A 12,176-nucleotide genomic window follows, 5' to 3' on the forward strand; every position below is an offset into this window, starting at 1 on the left:
AGACATCAGCAATGATCTTAGAGAAGCAATTGTTGCTGCTATCAATCTGAGAAGGGTTATAAAGCCTTTTCCAAACAATGTGAAGTCCATACTTCTACAGTAAGGAAGATTGTTCACAAGTGGAAAATATCTTCCAAGGAGTGGGCGTTCCAGCAAATTCGCTCCAAGGTCAGACCGTGCAATGCTCAGAGTAATAAAAAAATAAAAAATAAAAAAACTCTACAGGCCTCAGTTAGCATGTTAAATGTTAAAGTTCATGAAAAAAAGACGGGTCAAGTATGGTATGTTTGGAAGGGTTGCTAGGAGAAAGCCTCTTCTCTCTAAAAAACAAACAAAAAACATGGCAGCACAGCTATATGTTTACAAAGTTGCATCTGAACAAACCACAAGACTTCTGGAACAATGTCCTTTGGACAGACAAGACCAAAGTGGAGATGTTTGGCCAAAACTGAATACAGCATATCAACACCTCATCAAACACGCTGGTGGAGGGGTGATGATTTTTGCCTTGTTTTGCAGCCACGACCTGGGCATCTTGCAGTCATTGAGTCGACCATGAACTCCTCTGTATACCAGTAGTATTCTAGAGTCAAATGTGAGGTAATATGTCCGACAGCTTGGCTGAAATTGGGTCATGCGACAGGACAATGAACACCAGGGAATCTACACCAGAATGGCTGAAAACGAAAAGAATCAAGGTGTTGTACTGGCCCAGTCAAAGTACCCAAAGTACTCTACCCGACTGAAATTTTGTGGCGGTACCTTAAGAGAGCTGTGCATAAACAAATGCCCGCAAACTGTGAACTGAAGTAACGTTTTAAAGAAGAGCGGGCCAAAATTCCTCTAGAATGACGTGAGAGACTGATAAATTCATACAGAAAATGATTACTTTTCTGTAATCAGTTGTTCTACAAGCTATAGTGTGACTGTGTACTTAGATTGTCACACATGGCTTTCCCATTTGGGGCTTTATTTTTGTTAAATAAATAATGTCACGGTGTAATACGTCATGTGTTGTTGTTCTTCTGAGGTTGTATTTACTTTCATTTAAGACCTGCTAAAGACCAGATGATTTTTTATTATGTTCTGATATGTAAAACCATAGAATTCAAAAGGGTGTACTTTCTTTTTCACATGACTGTATATAGTGGAAGTATGTGATTTCGGATGCAGCCCGTGTCTGCCAAGCTCCAAAAATGAACAGGAAATGTCCCATTGAATACTGAAGATTAGGCCTACTGTTAGACAGTGAAAGAAGATGAATAGAGTGACACATCTCCACAAAAAGACTTTTTAGCATACTGACAGTCCAACAGTTGGTGTTACTCTAAATTAATCCTCTTGAAACCTACAATCTCACCCATCGGGTAACAACCCTGACCCAATTAAACACACACACATTTATGTTTTATACATAGTATACACTCAATTAATAATAATAATAATATATGTGTGTGTGTGTGTGTGTATATATATATTACACACACATATATATATATATATATATATATATATATTACACACACACACACACATATATATATATATATATTACACACATATATATATATATTACACACACACACATATATATATATATATAACGTACATACACATACATACATACATACATATATATATACATATATACACACATATACATATACATATATATATATATATATACACACTATATTTTTCTTTTGCTAATTTTAAATAAATAAAGGGTCAGAAGCTAAACAGATTAGTAAACATTTTAATTTTGTTATGCAATAAAGGTACAATTTGTAAAATGACTCATAGAACGTAAGAAATTACAATGACCAGTGTCAACATAAAAAAAGTCACCTACGATTTCACAAGGACACAATTTCACAACACTCAAAAAAAATCTCCCCAACCACATAAGGTTTTATTCCTGTGATGTTAATAATGTTCATGCTAACAAACTAACTCCTGGGGGCAAGCTGTATCCCCCACCTCCTTCCAAAAGTCTGAATCTTTTGGCATATCTAACATTGAATCAATATTTGTCTCAATATTGCTCATGTTATAATATTTATATTGATGTCCACGCTGCCTGATTTCCCCATAATGGATGTCCAAAGTGCCCACAAACCCCATCCAAGGTCTTCAGCCCCACCCTTGGAGTTCATGTCGGGTCTTATCCAGTGCCCGCAGCGGCCTTCCTCATCACCTCTTCATCCTGAACGGAAAGCTCAGTGAGTTTACGGCCAAGTCTCTCATGCAAGTCCAAGTACTTGGCAACACAGCGGTCCAGACACACAGCTTCCCCCTTTGAAAGTTCTGCTTCCTTGTAATGAGGTGGAACACACTTTTTGTGACACGCGCTGGTCATTCTGAATGAGGAAAGAAGACAGGAGAGATGAGATGACGGACCATGGCCCAGTTGTTCAAAAGTTTTCTAATTGGATTGGTCAAATCTTGAAAATGGGTTGATCAAAAGAAGAAATTGTGTTTGTTTTAGATCACAAAATCCAATCCTGGTTTTGATCTGGATCAAATGGGCAGTTTGTGTTGTTTAAAAGTTTAGTAAGATTGGGATACCCGTGGGTCACATGAGGGCTACGGAAACCCTAAAGGGACATGTTGATGGGAAGACAGTTTTCCCCAAGAAACTGTGCCGAGTTCTTTGCGAATGAATACAAAGTTTCTTGGGGAACGCAAAACTTTCGCGAGAGAACGCAAACGCATTCAAATATATGTATTTTCCCCATCACCATGTCCCTTTAGTGCCTCCGTAGGAGTCTGACTGTTTGAAGGAAACTGAAAATGGAAGGAGATGTTTGTTTATGTTTTTCTCTTCAAAAAAACACATTGCTTCTACATTGTACATTTGTTTGAAATCTGGAAGCCATTTTATTTAGGCTATTAAAATCTTTATATTTTGTTTACCTTCATTCATTAAAAAGCATTATTATTAGACATACACTGTAGACATAAATCATTACAATTAAAGTCTAATTAATTTGCTGACACCTGGAAGCCATAGACAGAACACATCATTTTAATTTTTTTTTTCATTAAACTACAATATAATGCAATTTTTATAATTACATTTTTCTCTTTTTTATTAATGTCAGCATCATTAGTGATTTAAGTCATGGTCATTTAAGTCTTATTATAATTGGTAAAACCTGAAAGCAAAAGAAAGAAAACATAAATATTGTTTATATTCTTTAAACAATATACAATGTCACTCAATATTACACAAGGCCTATTATTAAATACTACAACACATTTGCTGGTGGTAATGTCATAAAGGAGTCCAACCTGTCGCGACATCTACTCTGCCTTCTCTTAAAAATTAGGTAAAATCTACATATAGCTCCCAACAAAAGTATTGTTTAGTGTAAAACATGTTGAAGATTAGCGAACAGGCTGTCGATTCATTAAATTATAAGCTACTTCCTCACAAAAGCTGTTTAGTCAGCGTAGTGAAGCCTCTCCTCCATTGATATCCATTAAAAAAAGGCTCCTCTCTCCAGGAGCTGAGTTTGATGCCCCTGTGATCTTGACCAAAAATGCAAGAGTCCAGCACTCTGTAAAGTCTCCTCCAGCACAACCCAAAGACTTTCAATGAATTTAAGGTCTGCACACAGATGTACCAATTCATGTGTGAAAATGATTCTTCAAGCTCCCTCCCAACCATTCTTTCACAATTTGAGACTGATGAATCTTGACATTGTCATCTTGGAATATGGCCATGATGTGTTTTCCTACATGGTTGTTTGATAAATGAAAAGCTACACACTCCATCATTTAGGGTTAGAAGAACTGTTGCCAAACATATATACAATAACATGCTAGAAATATTATCATCACTGTGACTGCAAAAACAACAAGAACTTTGACGACGGCAGTACAGGCAGGCGTAGTGAATAACACTACAGCAGGTTACATATATTATGGGTTATCGCATCAAGAATTAAGTTTGATCGTGCTTTAAACGATTCAAGTATGCGTTCTTAAACAAGGCCTGGTGTCTAAATAAGATCTAATAATGAAATGATCATGTCTATAGCCATTAGTCTAATTGTAGCTACTACAACATCTGCAAAACACTATTAAATAGTTACGTAGTCTACTACACAAGTCCATATTTTTTCCTGCGGTCAGATATCGAAACCGTCAGTAATCTGACAGAAAGCATGCCGTTACACATTCAAACCATCAGAGCTTCATACCGGTTATACATGTCAGCCATCATTTCGACCTCCAGCTCCGCGGCGAGCTGCTGCGCTTTCATGGGGTCCATCTCGGCAAATAACCTTTCGGTTCACCCTCGCTCAAAACCCACCGGACAGCGCGTGGGTCCCGTTCAACAAAGAGCTCAGACAGCTTGCTTAACCTTCAGTGTGTGTCTGCTTGACCGGACCGGAGGAAGTACCCACGTGGATCCTTTCCATCCAGCGTTGTAATTGTCACTTCCGCTGACAATAAAGTTCTCCATTCAAAACCACTGCTACATTTACTTCGTTGCTCATTCATTGCTGTTGTAAATGAATTTATGCTCTACTTTGAAGTATTTTTTTGTGTAATGAAAAATACTACATTGTTTTTATTGCTTTATTTTAACTGTATTTTATTCTTTTACTTGCTACAACTGGAAGTCATGGGAATTGGTAAAATGTGAAGCTATTACCAGAGCTCTTGCATCTTTTTACCAATTCCTATGACTTGCAGTTGTGATTACACATATATTAAAAAATATTTCTTATAGAATTCACACTCACAATAAACAATTTCTTACCGATAAAATGTTTTATAGCTAAGCAGCAGCACAACAACAACAAAAATAATATATATATATATATTTACTATCACAAATTTTCAAATTACCTGATATTTTGAGGTTCTTTTACCTTGAGAAATGTAAATTGTTAGATTTTATTCTGTGTTATACTTTACGCTTTCTTATTTCTTCTAAAAAATGTCAGATAACATCAGAGGATAAGTAACACAAATAAAGCCAGACAAAAATAACCATACCAAATAATTATGGTAACATTATACAAAAATTAAGCACACATCAAAACGTGTGATATGAACTTATATAATATAGACATTTATTTTAATTTACATAATTTTATATGTAACTTTACATGAGACAGTCAAAAATAAAGATGCCAATTCACTTTAGTAACATCACACTGACAAAAAAGAGAATTCTCACCATTGGATATGTTCAACTTTAGGTTTTGAGAACTTTCAAACATCTGCTATTGACTTCAAACTGTGAAAGATGTATGCTTAACATAAACATAAAATTTCATTCTGTCTCTTCTCCAGTGACATCTACCTCCTCTTCTTCAGTGGTATCCAACTCGTCCTCTTGGTCCAGAAGACCCTCAATAGGCAGAGTGACAACCTGTCCAGCTGCCAAAAGCCCAAATGGAAACTCTTCTACAGACTCCCCTAGAACATCTACTTCAATATCTTCTTCATCTAAGTGGCAGTCATCTTTTGATTCTGAATCGGCCCCAACGGACAGCACCATTGAGACATCTTCACTGCACACATTGGGGCTGTGAAAGTTTGAACCTTCAGTTTGGACAGAAGGAGCATCTGTGCTTATTTCTTGAGGAAAAGCTACGAGGACAAAACAGCAGGATCAGGAATATTGATTATTATTACTAACAATGTAAATGTAAATTGCGCAATTTTACCTCCTTTTGATGGATCATCTGCAGTCTCAGCACTTGCGATGTGTCCTTGACTCAATTCCTCTTCCTCCAAAAGGGTCTGTCCGTCCAACATCTCAACACTGTTTTGGGACCCCACCACATCAATATCATCATCATCCGACCCATTGGTGGTTTCCCAACGTCCCTCATATTCCTCTACAAATGTATGCACTCTCCGAACTTCAGTTTCTTCGATCATCTGATCATCTTTGTTCCAACCTAAATCCTCTTTTTCATTGTTCTCCAAACAATCGGTCAACCAGTCAATATCCTGAGTGTCAACACCATGTGCTGCCAGAACTTTCTTTTCACTATCTGACGTCATCTCAAATGACCGCTCATTAGAAACTGTAGTTTCTAAAGCATTTTTGACATCTTCTGCTTGTGTAATATCAGGATTCAAACAGAAATTCATTTCTATTCCCTCCACCACTGTCAGTTCATTGGTAGTAACAACACAGTCCGTCTTTGTGGGTGAAAAATCATGATCAGCATCATCCATATCCTCATCAGGTGTCATGACGTCCTTCATTATGTCCTCCTCAGATGTTAACAGGACAGAAATCTCAGTTGTATGGTCCTGAGTGTCTTTTCCCATCTCATTTTGGAAATCACTATTCTGTAAAACAGTGGCTGTTCTACTTGAGTTCTCCTCCATGGAAATATCTCCGTCTTTACCTGAATATTTCACATTATCTGGCATGTCTCCACATGACAACGGTGACCTTGCATGATTGTCAGATACCTCCACGTCTTTCTTTTCGTTTATCAGCATAGACATCTCTGCTTTTTTCTCCCCACAAATGCCCTTTTTGATCTGTTCACTGCTATTCATCACTAATTTACTATTAACATCATCACTTTTCCCTCCTTGGAATTTTTGAAGGCTCAAAGACGAGTCTTGCAGGCTTGATGTTAGCTGCTGATTAAAATTCAGGGAACTATTACATGCGGGACTTGCAACACTTGAAAGAGCCTGGTGGAAAATTTGATCAAGGATACTTGGTCCCTTCGCCTGGCCAGCATATTTTAAGTCAGAATTCGGCGTTGCCTGTGCAAAATTGCAGTTAACATCTGCTTCTTCCATTTCTGTTGAGTCTTTCTCCTCCTGTGTATTTGGTTCTTGCTTACTACCCTGTTCAATCTTATTGTCTGTCTTAGTTTTTTCCACTTCACGATCATCTTGGCCTGAAGTGAAGTTGTTACACAAGTGAGCTACAGGAGGTGGTTTGGATTTAGGTGGTCTGCCACGACCACGTTTTACAACACCAGTGAGATTTTGTTTACTGGCGGCGTCTAACAAAGGCTTTTTCTTACTGAGAGGTGAAGAAATTTCTCGTCTTCTCTTCATAGCTGCAGCTATTCTTGTGCTTGCACTGGTCATTCGGGTACTGACTCCATATGTGCCAGAATTTGATGGCTTAATGTCTCCACAGTGGGGCTCATCACATTTGGATATCCTCGGTTGAACCTGATCCCCATTTTCTAGGTTTTGGCACTCTGTGTCCCCTTTCACTTTTGACTTTTGAGTTGCAATCCTCCGTTTTCTCGTCTTTCTCCGTTTAGGACGCTCACTGGCATCGCTCATACCAGGCTGAAAGATGTTTGAGCTACTCCCACTGATTAAATTACTGTGCGAAAAGGAAGTCTTTAATTCTTGCCTTTCTGTAAGGTCAGGGCATGATTGATTTTGGCAGGCGTTGAGGTCATGCTGTGGACGTGGGCAGGAAATATCAATCATTGAGCTTAGAGGGAAGTCCAATATCGCTGGTGAATCAGAAAGCCACAGGGGAAAGGTTTGTGTTAAAGAGTCTTGCCTGTGTGATGGTTCTGATGGTTCTTGTTTTGATGGAACATCACTGTCTCCTTTTTCTGATTCAAGGGGGGAAAGGCATTGTTGTAGTTTGAAATCTGGAATATCATCAGGTATGCTGGTCATAACAAGGCTAGGCATTTCACCTGTTGCAACAGAGTTTGGGACAGCTGTGGCTTTTGGGATTAAACTCGAGCCTTCTATAAGTGAGGGGGTAGAGTTTCTTGACGCAGTTGCCAGATTCTGAACTTGGTTCAAGTGGTCCTGTTCAGATGACTGAGTCAGGAGCTCGACTGTATTGGATCTTGACTGATTGCGAAAGTCTAAGTGGTCTGAAAAAAACAATTAGTAAAGTAAGTAAACAACAAGTAAACAAAAACACACACAAAATAATGCATGCACACATGCATAGTCTAAAATAACATGAACCAAAGACTTTACCTTCATCTCTTTGTCCTGAAGACCCAACTGGTGTTGCTGTCTTGCTAACATCAGATTCCCTCATCTCTGGGCCTTGAGTAGAGGCCTCAGCACCCTTTTGCCCACCTTTTTGTTCCTGAAGAGGACCTAGCTGATCTTGCTCATTCAGATTTCTGTCTAATGGCACCAACGGAAGGATGTTTAAACCCATCATGAACATATCCTCCAAGAGCATTGCAATATGTTCATCCGATTCGTCTGCTTGGGGAGGGCTGGAAGATAATGTTGGTATGTCCAAAGGGGAAGAGACAGAAATGTGATGTGGAGTACTAAGACATTTATCTGAAGAGGCATGCGTGGAGGAATTAGAGGGTGAAATAGGCAGGTGCGTCTGTGGGGTGAGAGTTCCAAGACTTTGACCAGGAATCACACTAGATGGGCAGCTCTTTAGTCAGATATAAAGTAAAAATAAGATTATGAAAGGAACATAGTAGAACATATTGAAAGGAAACTTTGCTGTAGAAAAGTGGGTCTCTATAATTATATAACATATTATATAACATAAAGCATAGTTAGGCTTACAAAGGCTGCATTTTTACTTAGCAAAAATAAGAGTGAAAACTGTAACATTGTGAAATATTATTACAATTTTAAGTAATTGTTCTCTATTTTAATATATTTAAAAATGTAATTTATCCCTGAGTTTTCAACATTATTACTCCAGTCTTCAGTGTCAATACAATTTCCACAAAAATTGTACATACAATTTCCATGATCCTTCAGAAATCATTCTAATATGCAGATTTAGTGCTCAATGAACATTTCTTATTATTATAATCAATACTGAAAACAGGTGTGGTGCTTGATATTTTTGTGGAAATTGTATTGTCGTGGTGAATAGTAATGTAAGAGTCCTTACTGTCACTTTTGATCAATTTTATTTATTTCTTTCATAAATATATACAGTATATAGTTTGTATGATGAAATGTATGAAATTGATACTTTTTTCAGCAAGGATGCATTTAAATTGAGCAACGGTGAGAGTAAAAACTCTTTTGAACTTTCAATTTATCAAAGAATTCTGAATTTCTTTTATCCTGGTTTCTCCACAACTGTTTTAACAATTGTGTGTGTCTCTCTCTGTGTGTGTGTGTGTGTGTGCGTGTGTGCTTGTGTGTGAGTTTGTGTGTGTGTGGCAACAAATATAGCACACAGATTTTGAATATAAATCCTTACCTGAGTTCGAGGTCCACACTCTTTCGCTTCTTCTGGCTTCTTCTCACTCTCACCCTGGACGGAAACGAGGAGGTTACTCTCCCAGCAAGCTCCACTCCTTCTGCTCAGTTTTATCTTTACTTTAAGCTGGTCCAGTTTGGCCTCTTTCTGTTCAGTAGAAGTGTTTTTTTGTCCGTTATCTGCCTCTAAAAGCTTTTGGAAGTCTTTGCCTGAAACATTCCTACTTTTTTCCACCGCTCCAATTTGGTTTGATTTGGTCCCTTCAACATTAAGAAGCTTTATCTGGTTTTGTTGACGAGTTAATTTTTTCAATTGGCTTTCTCTCTTTGCCATTTTCCACCTTTTCTTAGCCTTTGTTTTATGATGGTCTGATATCGATGCTTCTGTCATGACAGCGATGGAAGGAACAGTGGCATTACTGATCAAATTTAAACCTCTAGTTGGACTAACTTCTTCCAAAAACTGCGATGGTGGCAAATCAGGCCCCAACAAGCCACAAGGTTGCACTGAAGTCACTGAGGCAGCACTGCTCTGTATCTTCAAAGGTTCAGACACGATTTCACTTTCCTGGCTCTTCACGCCGTCTTCTGTCCGTACACCAGTCTCTTTCCAACAACTCCCAACATCCACAACTCCTCTGTCTACCCACACTCTCTTTTTTCCAAAAAGGTTTCTAAGTCCAAGTCTGTGGGCAGCAGCCATTACTTCCTCATGTTCGCTCCGACTCTCGATCTCCATTTCCCCTGAGTACAGAAACCCAACTAGCTTCAGTAAGGCATGAGATCCTACATCCTCAAGGCTCAGAAGCCTGTTCTGCCCCGCATGTGGAGCAGGGGAAGTGGAAAGGATTCTTGAGAAGATGGGGCTTAGAGCAGCTAACACACAGCTGTGAGCAGGAACACAGACACCTGAAGAATTGAAAAGTATTTTTAGATAATAGAAAAAGCTTGTTTTCGTTCCACGGTTCCTTGCTTGTGGAATAATCTTCCCAATCCTACCCGGACAGCTGAATCCCTGACCATTTTCAAAGAATCAGCTGAAAAATCATCTTTTCAGTGAGCCCTTAACTGCACCCTGCTGAAAAAAATCTCACAATTTGTTAGCTTGTACCAGCGATTCTCGAATTCATTGCCTCTAAGATGAATCGCTTGCTGTATTCCTCAATAAGTCGCTTTGGATAAAAGTAGGGCTGTCAAACGATTAATCGCATCCAAAATAAAAGTTTGTTTTTACATAATATATGTGTGTGTACGGTGTATAATTATTTTCTATATATAAATACACACACATGCATGTATATATTTAAGAAATATTTGCATGTATATACTGTGTATATATATTTATATTATATATAATTTATATTATAAATAAATATTTTATATATAAATAACACATTTTTCTTAAATATATATGCATGTGTGTGTATTTATATATAGAAAATAATTATACACCGTACACACACACATATTATGTAAAAAACTTTTATTTTGGATGCGATTAATCGCGATTAATCGTTTGACAGCCCTAGATAAAAGTGTCTGCTAAATTTATAAATCTAAAAGCTTAGTACAATTTTTTTTTAAATAACCACAATATAACAGAAGTCTATAACTAACAATAACATATTAAATTTGAAAATGACAAAAAAATGGCCCAGCAGGCAAATCAACTGCCAAAAAATAAAAACTCAAATCAAATCAAGTTAAATATTATTGGAGCTAATTTTATTATTGTTGCATTTGAATCAAAGTCAATGATGTGCTGATAAAACTGCTTTTGTGTAAAGACGAACATTTTACGACACGTAGGATTCATTTATGACATTCATTTCTATGGTCTCTCTGTCAACAATTACTCTCAATATATGCAAGAAAAGTTGACAGCTTTTCCCAGTGACACAGACCCAGTGTTTGTGATCTGTGCTCTTACCCTCAGTCTGTAGAAGAGTGTCACAGAAGATGCTTCCCTGCTGCTGCTTCTGAAGTTCACCAAGTAGGAATAATGCAAAGTCAGGATGCTGATACTTCCACATGCTGGCATCAACTTCAGTCTAAAATACATTTAGAAACTTCAAAACAAAAGGAAAGGATGTTTGTGATCCAGAAAAATTCCACTTTCTTCAATTTTGCGAGATATACATTTACTTATTTTGTGTTATCAATTCAGATCCAACAGCTGTAGACTAAAATAACATTTGGACAAGTAGAGGCTTTTACATTGCTTTGATAGGCCTGTAAACATAGAGAGAAGACAAAGAGACTGTGTTTGCAAGTTTGAGCACTGATCTGGAAATTTTATACTAAATTCAAAACATTGTATCAAATTGCAAATACATGTATCAGTTCAGCCATACTCTCGATCTCGAAGGTCCCAAACTGTCAACTGATCCTGTTATCGCTATTTCCGCCGCGTTTTCATGCGCTAAGTACGCGTGCTTCACCAATACTTGCTAACATACCGATATTAAACAAATAATTTTACATACGCAAACACAGGTGATATGTGGACACGTGAGCCGCTGCATAACAATCTCATGTCAACCGACTCTCGCTCTAGCCACTCAGTAGCTTCAGGGGTGAGATTTTGATCTCAGTGATTCGAATATTTTGAATCGATTCACTAAAAAGATCCACTCACTGATTTGTGAGCCTACATCGTTACGCCAGCGCCATGTGAGATCATCTTAAACGAGTATGTTGAGTCATTCACTACGATTTTATTGTTGAATCATTCACTGCTTAATTGTGTAAACAAGTTTATACACATTCATAATAATTCTTCCGCATTGGTTCTCTCCTTGGTGTGACTCGCTGATGTTTTTTGTGTGCCACTGCAGTGCTTCCCAACCCCCACTAGGGCTCGCTAAAGAGGGGCCACGAAGCTCACTCTACTTGAGGGTTACTTACAAGTAGCCTATGGTATACCCATAGATATCATATAAAGCCTTTATATGATATCTATGGGTATACCGGTCTGGCGAAAAACTACTATACAATCC

At 37.9% G+C, this 12,176-nt stretch overlaps 2 protein-coding genes across 2 annotated transcripts; both read right to left on the bottom strand.

Annotated features, from left to right (window-relative positions):
• Positions 1-1,726: 1,726 nt before the first annotated feature.
• timm10 (translocase of inner mitochondrial membrane 10 homolog (yeast)) lies at positions 1,727-4,502 on the bottom strand. The gene is made up of 2 exons (XM_081360266.1): positions 4,209-4,502; positions 1,727-2,360 (listed from the first exon to the last, which is right to left on the bottom strand). The coding sequence occupies exons 1-2, from the start codon at positions 4,277-4,279 to the stop codon at positions 2,165-2,167; spliced, it is 267 nt and encodes an 88-aa protein (XP_081216392.1). The 5' UTR covers positions 4,280-4,502; the 3' UTR covers positions 1,727-2,164.
• A 560-nt stretch (positions 4,503-5,062) lies between these two features.
• Positions 5,063-11,755, bottom strand: LOC308687587 (uncharacterized protein). Its single transcript, XM_081360217.1, has 6 exons — positions 11,664-11,755; positions 11,108-11,246; positions 9,179-10,086; positions 7,963-8,386; positions 5,691-7,853; positions 5,063-5,613 (listed from the first exon to the last, which is right to left on the bottom strand). Exons 2-6 carry the CDS (start codon positions 11,208-11,210, stop codon positions 5,294-5,296), a joined length of 3,918 nt encoding a protein of 1,305 aa, XP_081216343.1. The 5' UTR covers positions 11,211-11,246; positions 11,664-11,755; the 3' UTR covers positions 5,063-5,293.
• Between the last annotated feature and the right edge of the window lie 421 nt (positions 11,756-12,176).

The sequence above is a fragment of the Scardinius erythrophthalmus genome (genome assembly GCF_964197995.2).
Source record: "Scardinius erythrophthalmus genome assembly, chromosome: 3".
NCBI classification, from domain to species: domain Eukaryota; kingdom Metazoa; phylum Chordata; class Actinopteri; order Cypriniformes; family Leuciscidae; genus Scardinius; species Scardinius erythrophthalmus.

Excerpts from the sequence above, each read along its gene's own strand:
- LOC308687587 (XM_081360217.1), bottom strand. The coding sequence starts at position 11,210 with ATGTGGAAGTATCAGCATCCTGACTTTGCATTATTCCTACTTGGTGAA. Across the intron at positions 10,087-11,107 it reads CACTCTTCTACAGACTGAGG|GTGTCTGTGTTCCTGCTCAC; the intron begins GTAAGAGCACAG and ends TCAATTCTTCAG. Across the intron at positions 8,387-9,178 it reads AGTGTGGACCTCGAACTCAG|AGCTGCCCATCTAGTGTGAT; the intron begins GTAAGGATTTAT and ends ATCTGACTAAAG.
- timm10 (XM_081360266.1), bottom strand. The coding sequence starts at position 4,279 with ATGGACCCCATGAAAGCGCAGCAGCTCGCCGCGGAGCTGGAGGTCGAA. Across the intron at positions 2,361-4,208 it reads ATGGCTGACATGTATAACCG|AATGACCAGCGCGTGTCACA; the intron begins GTATGAAGCTCT and ends TTCCTCATTCAG.